General features: G+C 49.6%; 1 protein-coding gene across 10 annotated transcripts in view; it reads right to left on the bottom strand.

Moving 5' to 3' along the window:
• Positions 1–15985, bottom strand: part of NOS1 (nitric oxide synthase 1) — a 174486-nt gene that overhangs the window by 88280 nt on the left and 70221 nt on the right. For all 10 annotated transcript variants that reach the window (XM_053279386.1, XM_053279385.1, XM_053279387.1 and 7 more), the window contains one exon: positions 2882–4017. In XM_053279386.1, coding sequence (XP_053135361.1) covers positions 2882–3615 — 734 coding nt within the window. In that variant the 5' untranslated portion in view covers positions 3616–4017. The remainder of the gene's footprint in view (positions 1–2881; positions 4018–15985) is intronic.

Below are 15985 nucleotides of genomic sequence, written 5' to 3'. Positions count from 1 at the left end.
AACCTTGGAGAAGCCACTGCCAGTCTGGATAGACAAGACTGAGCTAGATGGACCAAGGGTCTGACTCAGTAGATGGCAGCTCCCTATGCTCCTATGTTCTGGGCGGCAGTATCAAGGCAGTGTGTGTGCACCTGCATTCAGAGTGGGACCTTCCTGATTCAACCTGAGCGGGATCTAAAACTGAGCGGGCATCAAAAAACATGAGAGCACGCGCACATGCGCACGCCTTAGAGGGAACGCGGGTGCGATGGACTTCCCCTCAACCGCCAATACAATGCTGATGGTTGGCCGTTGTGATCCTATTCGGATCGCCGCGAGCACACAATCGCTTCCCCTCTTTCTACCTCGGGTAGGGGGCCGTGCATGGGGGCCTGGAGCCTGGCCGCTCGCTCCCCCTGCCTTGCTTCTGGCCGTGAGAATGGGCTTAACTCTGCTCCCTTGAACGCTCTGCTGCCCGTGCCGCAGGGGGACGGAAGCACCGGCGGCGGCTGCCTCGGGAGCCACATGGCAACTCCACTCCCCACGCGGAGCGCACTTCAGGGCGTACTGTCAGTGCCATAGGCAGGGACTCCAAGACAGAGCTTCCGCTGCAAAAAAGGGGATCATTAAATCCAATGAGCTGGAAGCTGCCCACCTTGGAATGGCACTCCGAGTACCCTGCCCGGGGCTATTGCCTCTCTCTGCCGAGCAGTAGGGCCGGCCGGCCGTGCCTTGGACTATCCAGCAGCAGAGATGAATATCACCCCTGTACTTTGATTGCAAACCTCCTCAGGGCACCTAGTTAGCCAGTGCTGAGAGAGAACGCTGAGCGAAGTCTGACTCATGGCATGGAAATAGTGACACCCATCCCTAACTCCTGGGAAGATCCAGAAATGTTTGGGATTATTTTAGGGTTTGGCAGACACCACAAAAGGGTTTTTCCTCCGCTTCCTTACCATTGCGTCCCCATCCTGCCTGGATTCAACCATGGGAGGCGAGCTGGTCTTGTGGTAGCAAGCTTGAATTGTCCCCTTTGCTAAGCAGGGTCCACCCTGCTTGCATTTGAATGGGAGACTATATGTGTGAGCAGCACTGTGAGAGATTCCCCTCAGGGGATGGAGCTGCTCTGGGAAGAGCAGAAGGTTCCAGGTTCCCTCCCTGGCAGCATCTCCAAGATAGGGCTGAGAGAGACTCCTGCCTGCCACCTTGGAGGAGCCGCTGCCCGTCTGTGTAGACAATACTGAGCTAGATGGACCAATTCTCTGACTCAGTATATGGCAGCTTCCTGTGTTCCCCAGGTGATCTCCACCCAGGCACTGACTAACCCCAGACCTGCTTAGCTTCCAAACGGCGGCTACATCATCATGTGCCTTCAAACCAAGCTCTTGGGCCTGTTCAGTTTTAAGATAGGGCTGAGAGAGACTCCTGCCTTCATGCAACATCCCTTCACCGCCGAGGGTGCCTTCCCCTTTGCACATGAGGGGAGAAAGGATAGCATGTGCCCAAGGCCAGAGGATGCATCACTCAAAGCCAGGATTCCGTTTTGGCTCCATGACACATCTGAACTGGATCAATCTGTATTTTACCCTTTTCAACATACAGAAGTTACAGATCCACATAAAACATTTGAATTTGTGGTCTGTTGCAGGGTTGTTATTTTTTAAATCATGCATGTTAAGTGTTCACCCTCTTTAAAAAAGAAAGAAAGTATAGCTCCTTAAAGTAGGGGTGTGCAGAACCGGTTCGATCGCAAAGCAGACTGCTGTGAATCGGGTCGGTTCAAGCAACTTGATCACGAACTGCTTTGAACCGGTTCATCAAAACATCCCAGCTATGAAACTTTTTAACAGCTGGAAAACAGTTTACCAAAACAAAAAACAAAAAACAAAAACCTAAATTAAATTATACAATTAAAATCTCATTAAAATACATTTTTTAAAATGTAACCAAAAAATCACAACTACATTGTATACAAACCTGTTAACAGTGCTGGAACATGCTTTAATTGGTTGTTATTTTTTAATTATTGGTTGCCCTAATTATTTCTCTACAGAGCCCAGCAGCACTCAAATCTCAGCTTGTTTGTTAAAGGCACCCCTCCCCTGCTGCCTGTCGAGCTGGCTCAAACACGCCGGCGTTTGAACAGGTTCGGAGCTCCGGAAAGGGAGTGCCAAGGTTTTCCGTGTACATCCCTACTCTAAAACAGCACCCCCTGCCCCAATAATGCTGGGGAGAATTCTCTGTTCTGTAGGGCTCTTGCTTGTTCACATCGAGTAAAGTTAACATTGCCAAACATTCTGCAATCAACAGGGCTGTTCTTAGGACCCTATACAGGGTCAGAGAGATACCCAGTCAAAGTCGGAGAGACGTGTGCAGTCCCAGTCGGTGGCTGTGGGTTTGCAGAGATCGAGTTAGAAGGAGAGCTGGTCTTGTGGTAGCAAGCATGACTGGTCTCCTTAGCTAAGCAGGGTCCGCCCTGGTTGCATTTGAATGGGAGACTAGGAGTGTGAGCACTCTAAGATATTCCCCTTAAAGGATGGAGCCGCTCTGGGAAGAGCATCTAAGGTTTCAAGTTCCCTCCCTGGCAGCATCTCCAAGACAGGGCTGAGAGAGAGATTCCTGCTTGCAACACTGGTCAAGATCATTCACGGCTCTCCGACATAGGCTGGACACTCCTTTGGCGCAGTTTAAGGTTCTGAGAACATTCCAAACACATTGCATCAAATGTCTAAGGCAGTGGCTCCCAACCAGGGCTCCTCCAGGCTGAACTACAACTCCCACCCACCCCCACCCCGCCGACAAATAAGTTGTAACTGGGAATTATGGGACTTATAGTCCAGCAACATTCTGAAGGAGCCCTGGTTGGGAACCACTGAGTCCAAGCTGACATGCAAGCACCCACCTGTCCACTTGAACTTCTACATCCCGGGTGTCCATCTTGGGCTGCGGGTCTCCATTGAGTTCCTTGCTCTTCAGCAGATCTAGGACCGGCTCAATCTCCTTGAGCAGTTCGCTGTTCTCGACACTGCCATTCAGGCAGTGACTGGAAACGTCGGCATCGTTGCTTTTCAGAGAGTCTGTGGCCACCGTGCCGGAAACCACACCGTTGACATGCACCAGAGTCCCTTCCCCTTGCCCATTCTCTCGGGCACACCGAGAACTGACAGAGCCCCCCATCGTGTGGTCCCCGCCTTGCTGCGGATCTTTGGTGTGGAGGCTCGGATTAGACTGCAAGTCCGCTGCTGTGGGGGTCGGGCACAAGGGCCTGGTGACTCGGACGGTCTTCGGCGTCCCGTCGCCGGTGAAGGTAGTCTCCAGGTGAGTGGTGAAGCCCTCCGGACCTCTCAAGATGAGGACGACGTACGTCTCCGAGGCAATGCTCCTCAGGACCTCCAGAGCACTGTCATAGTTCATATCCACCAGGGGCCTTCCATTGACCGCAAGGATAATGTCCCCCGTCTGAATAAGGCCACTTTGTTCGGCTGCCCCTCCTCGGATCAAGTCGGAAACGATCACCGGTGGCTTGTTGACGCGCTCCTTCACTAAGAACCCAAGACCTCCAACCTTGCGCTTGAAAAGCTTCACCGAGATGACGTTGGGCTGGATCTGCTGCACACTGAACACATTCTCTTCCATTGTAGTCCTTAATCTTCCAGCTCCGTCAGCAAGAGCCAGTGATGACGTCTTTGGGTTGGTCTGAAGCTACGACACTGGCCGCCCGGGAGAGGGAGACGCCCTTGTCTTGACTAGCGCGAGCACCGTCAGCTGCGGGGGGGAGGTCTCCTCTCTGGTGTGCGAAGGCTTCACCTGAAACACCTGGTACCCTTCTGCTGGAGATCAGTGGCTGCACGTTGGCTCCAGTTCATTTTTTGGCCCGTGATCTGTCAGGCAACAATGCCAGCAGTCCTGTGCAGAACACTGGGTGGGGAAACACTTGAGTTGAACTGGACATTTCCTAGCCGGACAGGGGTTCAGAGAAAACACAGCGCTCGCAGAACACAGCCCCGGGGCTTGGGGTTCACTTCACATCTTCTTTGCCTAGAAAGCGAGGAAACAGATTTCGGGTTAAAGGTAACAATCTGGTTATGACGAGGCTTGTTCTCACGACCGTCATGAGGGAAGGAGGAACTGCCAGTTGGGGTAGAACTCGGCACACTCCTGATGGATGGTTGTGTGAATTCAGAAAGCAAGGTAACAGGAGGGGAGAATAATAACATGGTATGTGGGAGCTGGCTTGGGCAAATGACGCCATTCTGGGCACATTCTGTCCCCAGCAGTTTATTGATGGTGAACAACAACAGAAGGTTTTATTCAGCTTACCTACATGATCACTCTCCCCTCTGCCAACCTTAGGAACATAGGAAGCTGCCATATACAGAGTCAGAACATTGGTCCATCTAGCTCAGTATTGTCTGCACAGACTGGTAGCGGCTTCTCCAAGGTTGCTGATCCAACTGATCCACATACCTATCACATGTAACCACGAGTTTTGCTATACCTATATAACCAGAGCACTATAAATATCTGTGGAATCAGGTCGTCAGTGCCGGGTTCAGTCACCTGCGCAGCTGGAATAACAAACCCGTGTGCTCTACCAAAAAGTCTTGTGAAGAAGTCTCTCCGACACTTCCTGTGTAGAGGCATTCCCTCTTTTCTCCCACACAGAAGGGAAAGCCTCTTCAAGGATGCTGTGAAACACTGTGTGCATCATCTGCAACCACTATGAATATATATACAGGCTGCTTTCCAACCAAAGCTCTCAAAGCGGCTTACACAGAAAAATAAATACATAATTAATGAAGATGGCCCCCTGCCCGCAAAGGTCTCACAACCTAAAAAGAAACATAAGGCAGATACCAGCAACCGCCACTGGAAGGAGGCTGTGCTGGGGTTGGAAAGACCCAGTGGCTCCCCCCCCCCGCTAAATATGAGAGAATCATCACTTGAACAAGGTGTCTCTTTGCTCAGTTAGCAGGGGTCTGAAAACAAGACATGCTTTCCCCCTTCTGGATGGCTGCCCTTTAATATGCAAATCCGCAATCAATTAATTCATCAAGTAAAATGCCTTTAATTGGGAGACAGCCCAGCCTCCTTTCACTTACAAGGCACAAACAGGCCTTACAAGTCTCCGTGATCTCGGCTGGGTGGGGCTGGGAGAGCTGCGGGTGGATTCATCGCCCTTTTGACATCTCCCTTCCCTTTTGCCGCCGCAGTCAAGCAGCTTTTCCTCCCCCCCCCTTCTTCTAACGCTGCAGCTGAAGCGAGCGGCAACAGAAACAATGAGTCGTCTCATCTTTTCAGCTGTCACCATCTTCGCTGATTCTGCTGGCTCATTATAAATAAAAAAAATTGGGGGGTGGCGGGGAGGAGAAGAGGAGATTCAAGGGGGAGCACAGACAGAGCGGGCCAAGTTGTCAAATGGGACGGCTCTGAAAAACTGGATTTGTCACCACATTTTGGAGGGTGGAAGGGGAGGTTGAAGAGCCCTTCCGCTCTTGGAGCAAAGAAAAGGCGACAAGGTGGAAGCCACCGTGGTCCAGCGAGGAGGGATTGGCTCAGCGACACGCTCTGTCTCGAACCCACATCCACGGATTTGGGGGGAGGGAAGGGTTGGATCACCGGTGAGCACCCTGAGAAACAAACCACAGTAGCAGGGCAAACAAATCTGTGGTAGAATGAGAGGTTCGCGCAGGTACACGGACCGTGGGGGTTCTAAGAACGGCGCTGTTGCACAGTTGTCCTCGCGGAAAGAAACGAGGAGCTCCATACTTGCACAGCTGTTGCAGCAGTACGACACGAACACGACACGAACACTCGCGGGAGCACACTGTGCAACTGCAAGATCGTTGCCCACGCTGCCACGGACCTAGATGTTCGGTGCCAAGAGCTCAGAGCGGGCCGAGACGGGCCCAACCAGCCTTGGGGAGGCCGACAGGGGGAGTGGGAGCTGCCAGAGAGACCCCACCCCCATGGCCGGGGCAGCACCACCCAAGGCCTCGGAAGCCCTTGGAAATGGTAAATCCCCCCCCCCGCAAATCCTGAACCGACAAACGGGTCAGTTTGAGCCGTCTCGCACTCTGACCTAGATGCTCTGCCACTGAGCCCCAGCCTCACCCCCTAAGGGGAATCTCTTTCGGCATTCGCATGCAGTCACCCACCCTAGTGCAAACCAGGACAGAACCTGCTTAACAAAAGGGGACCATGCCTGCTGGGTACCCCAAGACCAGCTCGCCTCCCCTGAAAAAGGGGGAAGAGCAGACAGGGGTAATTGCAAGAGGCAGAGGGCAACGGATATAGTTCAGCCCATCGACGCAGTCACCATTTGTGCAGACTCTGCTGTGATTAATTTCGAATTTCTTAGCAGGTGCTGCAAGTGTAAACAAAAAAGAAAAATCCGCCGACTCCACTGAAGGGGTGCCAAAACTCTGGGAAGCGCCAGTTGGCTCATTAAAGGTTGGTAACCCTATTATTAGTGCTACCACAAGACCAGTGTGGTGTAGTGGTTAGAGTGTTAGACTAGGACCAGGGAGAATTGAGTTCAAATCCCCACTCAGTCAAGAAACTCACTGGGTGGCTCTGAGCCAGTCACGCATCTCTCAGCCTAACCTCCCTCCCACAAGTCTCCTAATAAATTTAATTTCAAGTCAAAAAAGGGTCTCCCTGGTCTGTGGACCAGGATGTGTCCATGCGCACCTGTGACCCAGCTACAAAAGCTGCCGCTAAGGCCCTCTGAATACCAAGAAATGACTAAATTTGTCGGATTTCACATCATGTATTTTCATTTCAAGGCATTTCTCATGCAAATAAGCTAATTGCAAGATAACTCTATTTGTTAGATATTCACTTGTCATGCATCTTTGCCAGGTTGCATTGTACTTTTTGTTGGAAAATTACTCTCTCTCTCTCTCTTTCTCTCTCTCTCTCACACACACACAAATATATATGCTAGAGGAGAAGGAGTGCTGGTCTTGTGGTAGGTTCCCTCCCTGGCAGCATCTCCAAGATAGGGCTGAGAGAGACTCCTGCCTGCAACCTTGGAGAAGCTGCTGCCCATCTGGGTAGACAATACTGAGCTAGATGGACCAAAGGTCTGACTCGGGATAAGGCAGCTTCCTATGCTCCCTGTGTGTGTGTGTGTGTGTGTACACACACACAGAGCGAGAGCGAATGACCACAATGGTACAGGGCTTTGGTCTTGTGGCAGCAAGCATGACTTGTCCCCTTAGTGAAGCAGGGTCTGCCCTGGTTGCATATGAATGGGAGACTAGAAGTGTGAGCACTGTAAGATATTCCCCTCAAGGGATGGAGCATCGAGGTTCCAAGTTCCCTCCCTGGCAGCATCTCCAAGATCGGGCCGAGAGAGACTCCTGCCTGCAACCTGGGAGAAGCCGCTGCCAGCCTGTGCAGACAACACTGAGCAAGATGGAACAGTGGTCTGACTCAGTAGATGGCAGTTTCCTCTGCTACTTTTACCCATGACATAGCTTAGGGGCTCAGAGTGCCATAATCTGGCCCTGGATCCAGGTCGCGGTGAGCATCCCCAAGCACTCAGGGTGCCCCCCCCCGAAACGGCTTCCTCTCCCTTTAGACTTCCCCTCATTTCACTTGCCACCTCCCCTCCGGCCTGCTGCATCCCCCACATGCCTCTGCACCGACTGAGCTCAGCCGGTTTGTTCCGGGAGCGGAGACCCAGATCAAGCCGCCGAATCGTCACTCCCACTCACCAGCCCTGTCAAGGGCTCCTGCTAATGGGCAAACAGGTGTCATTACCGATGGGTCGCTCGAAAGGCAGGAGGAAGTGCGCGTGGGAGGCGGGGGGGGGGACACGCGCCAATGGGGAGCCGGCCACAAATCAAGAGCCCCCTGCTTGTCAACATGGTGGTCATTAGGATGTTTTGCCAGACACGCAGCCCCATTAGAGACCATCACATGTCAGTTTGTCAGGACTCTCTTTCTTCCCCCCAGGGAGATGTCAGGAGGCAGAGGCAAGTGAGCCTTGCAGCTTTCCAGCCAAGCAAAAAAAAAAAAAAAAAAACCTCACTGCGGGCGGCGCCTGGAAGAAGAACTCTCCGCTGCGATCTCTCCTGCTTCTTGGCTTTGCATGCAACAGTTAAGACGCCCGTGGGATTCTACAGATGCGGCTCATTCCACGAGACAAAACTCACACAACCAACTTGAGAACACAGGAAGCCGCATTTCTCTAAGTTAGACTGTTGGTCCATCTAGCTCAGTATAGTATAGTCTTCCCTGACTGGCAGTGCCTCTCCAAGGTTACAGGCAGGAGTCTCTCTCAGTCCGACCTGGAGATCCTGCCAGGGAGTGAACAAACAGATGCTCTACAGCCCTGCCTCCTAAAGGGAAAGCTCACAGCTGATGGCACTCACATGTAGTCACCCATTCAAATGAAAACCAAGGCTGACCCTGCTTGGCAAGCTCACTACTTCAAGCCCGGCTTTTCGCTCATAAAGAGACAAGGTGAACAAGCAGTGGGGTTTGAACCCAGATCTCCCTGCTCCTGGTCCAACATTTTTATCCCTTGTACCACACTGGGAGAATCTATGTGACATATTAGATAAGAATGTTGGACCGGGAGCAGGGAGACCTGGGTTCAAATCCCTCCTCAGCCATGAAGCCGCATGAAGGTTTTGAAGGTAGAGATGTGCACGAAACTGATTTTTCAATTTGTTTTGATTCCAAAAATTTGTTCCAGATTTGAATCAGATTCAAATTTGGCCCAAAAGTTTGATTTGAACGTATTCAACCTTATTTTGGTCCCTTTTTAACCAATCAGGGGGTCTTAATGGTTTTTTAAAAAGTTGCTAAACAGCTCTCGAAATGAATTCAAATCAAATTTTGAAAATTCATTCCGAATTTGAATTGAATTACCCTTTTAAAGGGTGATTTGATTCAGATTCAAATCACTCAAGTCACCCAGATTAAACCGATTTGAATTCGAACAGATTTGCACATCCCTATTTGAAGGTTCCCAAGCTTTGTCTGAAGGCTCACAATGCAGCAACTTTTCTGAAGTGACTCTCTGGCCTGGTGGCTGGTGTCTACTTTGTGTATCTTTTTAGACTGTAAGCCCTTTGGGGACAGGGGACCATCGTGTAAAATGATGCATTCTATGTAAGCCACTCCGAGAACTTCTTGGTTGTGGTTGAAAAGCAATACAAGTACTGATCTACCTGACAGGATTGTCAGGAAAATTATACTAGGAGAACCTGTGAAGCACTCTGAATGCACTGAAGAACTAGATGAAATTATATTATGAGCCGTAGCAAACCGTTCATCATGGCCAGAGCCCTGCAGCACCGGCAACAAGAAAATACCACTGCACTCACAACAACCAACTCTATTTATAAGACGGATGTTCCTAAAACATCCATCCAAAACTGCAGATGACATTTCTTGAAACCGAGGAAGCGTAAAGGCTCTCTTTATCAACCACACACCAAGTTCCAATAAACAGTTTTCTGAACTGCTGATCTGTTTTATCATGGTTGATCTCTGCTTTACCTAGAAAGTCAAATCAAGTTGTATGAACACAACCTTCAGTCTGTGACTTAATATTCCAATTTATCAGCTGCTGGTTTCGAACGATTAGTTATTACTATTTGTATTAATTTAGAAAAGGAGGAATAGTTTCGCACCACTGCAAAATCAAGACTACTGAGTGGTTATATCTGGTCTTCAGTTATGGAAGAAAAGACAGAAGAGGGGACAAAATTCCAAAACCGACTTATGTTTCTCCTTTGATGAATATGAATGCATTTGGTCAGCTAAATATCCCAAGCCTTCGTCAGAAATGCTGTTGATCCTGGAATATGCTCTGAATTCAGTTGCCTAGCTCTATGAATACAAGAATTCAAATAAAAGAATATTGCCTGACATCCAGACCAAGTCACTCAATAGTACTACTCAGAGGTTACTAAATGAGTGCTCAATTTCAACAGGCCTGCTCAGGAGTAACTTAGTTTGGATAGCAGTCATTCTCTAGTTGCTTGTTCTTCAAAAAGTCCTAATATTCATTCATTCAATTTTTATACTGCCAATAATGGCTCAGGGCGGTTTACACAGAGAAATAACAAATAAATAAGATGGCTCTGACTGATTATAATATAATCAGATCTCACTGAAATGGGAGCTTTAATTTTTTAAACAGAGGGAGGCCTTTTCCAGATTTTAGCAAGAGACTTAATACCTCTTATAAAAGTCCAGAATGGTAAAAAGATTTTTTTTATTTTATAATGCAATAAAATAAAACCAAGTATGTTTAAACGTTTCAGAACATTGTTTTAAAATTTTAAATTATCATAATGTTTTACCTTTTTTGCTGTCATTTAATTCAACTAATGTTTTAATTTTTTCCTGTGGTCATTTATTTTGTTTTGTTGTAAACTGCCCAGAGAAGTAAATTTTGGGTGGTATAAAAATTAACATAAATAAATAGCATAGGTTATTTTATCAGTCCTCTGATGTAATTTGAGTGGAACTGTACTTTACTTAGGAAGTCAGTCCTTTGGTTATACCAAATCAGTCCGTCTAGCTCAGTACTGTCTTCACAGACTGGCAGCGGCTTCTCCAAGGTTGCAGGCAGGAGTCTCTCTCAGCCCCATCTTGGAGATGCTGCCAGGGAGGGAACTGGGAACCTTCTGTTCTCTTCCCAGAGCGGCTCCATCCCCTGAGGGGAAGATCTCCCAGTGCTCCCATTCAAGTCTCCCATTCATATGCAGCCAGGGTGGGCCCTGCTTAGCTAAGGGGACAAGTCATGCTTGCTACCACCAGACCAGCTCTCCCAGGAGTAAGATAACCATCAGTCCCACAACTACCTTGTACTTCCTTTCTACAAACAGGGAAAGAATACTAGTGCACATAACATTTAGCACACAGAGTGCTTTTCCATTAGCCCCCTGGGGCTAACAGATGTCTTGAAAGTCAGGCGAAGTTTGGACTTCAGGCAAGCATGGCTGTCCTCAGTCATCAGGGAGATCTCAGTCATGGGGCGGGGGGAGGTGGCAGGTGGGTTTAGGGAGACATTCCAGTAACCTATCAGAATGTAGCAGGTTATTAAACACTTTCCTTCACGCTTGAAGTCAGAGACATATGAATCTGAAGGAAAAACAGTCATCAGCCTTCTTTGATGGGTGCAGCCTCCATTTACATATGAAAGAGGGAGGATTCAGACACACACACACACACACACACACACACACAAACCTGCTGATGGTTTGCAGAAAGAACTGAAGAGACGGGATGATGCTGACACACTGACGCAGAGGAATCCGAGACACCGACTTGGCGGCTGGCTATGGTGGGTCCATCTGTTGTGCCCAACTCTGTGCTTGCAAACAGAAGCTACTACCACTACTACACAAACCAAGGAGGGTTGCAAAGATGAGGAGTCCACACCCCTCTCTCCATTCCACAGAAGCAGCCACTAGAACTGTGCCAGGGGGGTGGCAGGAGAATAGAGGAATTGTGAGCAGGGGCCATACAACTGGAAGGGACCTTAGAGGCCTTCGTGTCCAGTGCAGGGAACTCCTACAGCATCCCTGACACATGCCTGCCCAGCCTCTGCTTGAAAACGTCTGGCAAAGGAGAGCCCACCTTTGCATGAGGCGGGCAGTTCCACTGTCCAACATCTCTAACAATGAGGAAATTTCTCCTAACCCCTAGCTGAAATCTGCTTCCTTGCCATCTTAACCCTTTGGTTCTAAGCCCTGCCCTCGGGAGCAACGGGGAACAAGGCCACTCCTCCTCCTCCATGACAGCCATCAGCTATTTGAAGGTGCTATGCGGTCTCCCTTTGGTCTTCTTCTCCAGCCTAAATGACTAGCGCCTTTAGCTATCCCTCACAGGACTGGATTTCCTCATCATTTTTGATGCCCTCTTTGGTATAAGACAGGGCTTGACGAATCCCAGGCACACGGGCACCTAGAAAATCAACCATGGTGCCTAGATTAGAATATTCAGAGGCAGAGTTGTTTAATCCTTATTTGTCACAGATAGCCTGGAATCTGTTCTAAGTATGTTGCTTATGAATGGGATAAAAAAGAAGCCCATTTACCCTCATCCTCCATGTCCAGTAACATACATACATACATACATATATATTATCTTAAACGTACCCGTCGCTAATCCCATGTGTGGCAGCTCTCGCGAGAGTTCACGAGCGAGCTGCCGGTGCGGGGGTGGCCGAGCGAACGGGCAGGCTAATGGACAGCCGAAAGTGGTGCAGGGAGGCTGGAAAGCAGTGGCTGAAATGGGCCAAGAATGGGGGAAGAGCTGAAGGGGAGAGGAGGGGGAAGGACCGAGAACTGGGGGAAGAACTAGAGGCGTAGATGCTCTGTGCCCAGGCCAGCTATTTTATTTTTATTATTTAGCAAATTTATTGACCGCTTGACTTGCTTAGACTCGAGGCGGTTTACATAGATTAAAACAACCTTGAAGGCAAAAGAAGAAGAAGGCCGGGGCGGGGGGGGGGAAGGGAAAAAAGACACACACTCCACAACACACAACCACACACACACACATTAAAAACTAAAATCCTGGCAAAACAGATAGGTTGCCGTCTGCAGTGAGTAATGTTGTTGTCTGTTTTCTGCCTCCTACATTTTTGGGCTTGGCTCCTAGATTCAAAGAACATTTGCCAAGCAGAGCTGGTCCTGTGCGTAGCAAGCATGGATTGTCCCCTTGGCTAAGCAGGGTCCGCCCTGGTTTGCATTTGGAGACATGTGTGAGCACTGTAAGATATTCCCCGGAGGAGAATGGGCCGCTCTGGGAAGAGCAGCTGCATGCAGAAGGTGCCAAGTTCCCTCCCTGGCAGCATCTCCAAGATAGGGCCGGGAGAGACTCCTGCCTGCAGCCTTGGAGAAGCCGCTGCCAGTCTGTGAAGACAATACTGAGCTAGATGAACCAAGGGTCTGACTCAGCATATGGCAGCTTCCTATATTCCTATACATGCATCCCTATTTCACAGCCAAAAATATTGGAGAGCCAGATTTAGACTTTACAGATACTCCATCTAGGGAGAATTTCTACAAGATACGAAGCAGGTGTCATTTTACCAGGTTCAAAGAAGCTTCCCAACAATCAAAAGTGGTGATTGGAAACGTGAAAAGCCACCTGGTACCCTGTGGCATATTTTTGGTGGAATTGCTGCAGAAACAGCGAGGAAACTTTGGAAGGAGGTAGCCAAGTGTGTATGGAGAGCAAGACACACAGTCCCATCAACACCACCTTTAACATCTGGTGATGCTGTTTCAGTGAGCATCCGGGCAATACGGCGGCGTCCCGTAGCTAATGTGATTACCACTGCCAAATTATGGAGGCCGGAGCAAATTGGATTATGCAAGTGCTGGTACAGTGAAAACGCAGAGAGAGGCTTCGAGAAGGAGACGGCATTCCAGTTTCAGAATGCTCCGGTCCTCCTTTATCTGGCATTGGAATCTAAGGGTGTCAGCAGCAGACACGGTCACTCAGGACCTGGTTGCTTCTATGATTTAAGTGCTATCAAATGGGATAGATGTTTCTGAAGAGTGAAAAAATGCTCAAGGGGGTGTCTTTAATTTTGGCCATTGTGGCTGGGGGCGATGGAATATTTACTGGGGGATGGGATCTTGGCACACAGAAAGTCCCAGGTTCAAATCCCTGGCAGCTCCAGTGAGGGCTGAGGGGAAAGTCCTGCCTGAAGCCCTGTAGAAAAGTTGCTGCCAGTCAGTGTAGACAATACTGAGCTGGAGGGACCAAGGGTCTGACTCAGCAGATGGCAGCTTGCTATAAGTTGTAGTCAGAGATGTCTCAAGGTGGGCACTGGACGTATGGTTGCCCAGGTATCCGGGCTTACAGTGCGCACACACACACACACAGCAGCACATCAAAAGAGACTAATTATCGTGGGAGGGGGGGAGAGGGAGGTACAAGCCACAGATAGCCCTGGTGGGGTGGATAAACATTGTGAAGATTGGCTGGCATATGCTAAAAAAAACCCCAACATATATATAATAATGATTCGTTATAGGGCCCCCCCACAAACTAATCTCATCTTGGGCCCTGTAAAAGAGAGACACAGACCTGGTTGTCCCCAAAAATATTTTGGGGACAACCTGCCTTAAACTGAATAGGGGTTCTCCTAACCCTCAACTTTCTACCCTGGTGAGCAGCAACTTTCAAGCCAAAGCTGGGAATGCCAGGATTTCGGTTTCACCTCCTACGAAACCCAAGCAAGAGGGGGCACTGGAAAAACAAGTTTCCAGGCGGCACTTCTAACAGAGCAAGATGTGCTTCTCTCCTCCAACGTTTCACAGAGGAATGTGCTTCTAAACAACCCTATTAAGCATCCCTGCCCATTCCCTCCTCACCATGATGCATTGCTAAAGGTTCTCCTCTGCCGGCTTCACTTCATTTATTCGACAGCGGCTTGGCCGTTTGGATTTCTAAGCCGAGAAAATGTTTGTTCTTTAGCTCAAAGGCTATGCTGGGGTGGGGGGGGGCCCTATAGATCCCGCCATCAGTCATTCACGCCCTGCTATTCCCAAACTGAAGTCATTACTCCCAGGCTGGACAACACTTTCTACACAACTGATGGGTGCCTTTAGAAATGGTTCCATTTGCGGGTTGTCTGGAACCCCATCAGTTGGAAAACACTGATCTTAAATATTTTATCTTGGCCACTCACTCGTTCCTAGGCCCAGTTTAAAGAGCAGAACATAAGAAGCTGCCGAATATCGAGTCAGACACTTGGTCCATCTAGGTCAGTATTGTCTACACAGACTGGCAGCAGCTCTCCGAGGTTATACGTAGGAGTTTCTCCCAGGTATACACATGTATGTGTGTCTGAGAGCGCGTGAGCGCGTGTGTATGTATATACTGTGCCGAGAGAGAGAGAGGAGAGAACTGAATTTCCTTTCACCAGCTACTCAGAGATGTAACTTCTAAAGACCCTGGAGTTGGACCCTTATGAATGACAGCTCTAGCAAATCACACTAGTGCATATTTAACAAGGTGTTCCCCACAAAGACAAAAAAAAAGTGGGGGGAGACAAAATAAGGACAGTAGTTAGAAAGCAAGAAAGAGTCAGTTGCTGGTAAACAGGAACCACTGGAACCTAGAAAGCTGCCTTAGACTGAGTCAGACCATTCATCCATCTAGCTCAGACTCGCCAACACTGACTGGCAGTAGCTCTCCCAGGTTTCAGGCAGGAGGCTTTCCCAGCCCCAACGGGAGATACTGCCCGGGATTGAACCTGAGACCTCCTACATGCAGAGAAGATGATCTACCACTGAGGCAGGGCCCCCATCTTAAACACAAACCTCTTTCTTTTATATCAGAGACCGGAGGTATACACTCGTTGCGCAGACCATAGAAGTCGTGCATGCAATTCCTTGGCCTCTCTCTGGAAAGCAGGGGTCAACTGGTGCCTACCACCAGCCGCGGCTTCACTTTCGGAAGCACATATGCTATGAGCACCAACAGCCTTTAGACAGGAGCAACTGGCAGCCTTAAAGATGCTCACCGTGCAGATTAGGCCCCCCCCCTTTCTAGCTTGGTGCTGGGAGTCAGGAAAACCGCAGCCCTCTGGAATCTGCTGCTGGGGCGACCGGCTTTGTGATAAGGTCAGCCCAGCACGCCGCAGACCAAAGCCAACGCTCAGCCATTGGGACGCAAAAGATTGTCCTCGTCACTTAGCGGGGCGGAGAAGTGCCTGTTGCCACCAGCTTGCTGTTGTTCCAGAGTAACGCGGGGCCATTCTTCCGAGAAGCCAGAAGGGGCAAGCCGTGAATGATGTAGGTTTGGCCAGAGCCTGTTGCAAAGTCCGGAGCGGGGTGGTTTGGGCAGCAGGTATGCCCCGGAGGAGACAAAGGCACAGTCTGGCCAAACCTTGGGTGGGGACGGAGGAAAGGACAAGGAGCTCTGGGCTGGATAAAATGCCTTCGGAAGGAGCCCAAGGTCACTCGTCTAGGACAGACCCTCCAGAGGGGACCGCACCACTGCTAGGCAACAG

The sequence above is a fragment of the Hemicordylus capensis genome, chromosome 15 (genome assembly GCF_027244095.1).
Source record: "Hemicordylus capensis ecotype Gifberg chromosome 15, rHemCap1.1.pri, whole genome shotgun sequence".
Lineage (NCBI taxonomy): Eukaryota > Metazoa > Chordata > Lepidosauria > Squamata > Cordylidae > Hemicordylus > Hemicordylus capensis.
This window is presented reverse-complemented; position numbering and strand designations above follow the sequence as displayed.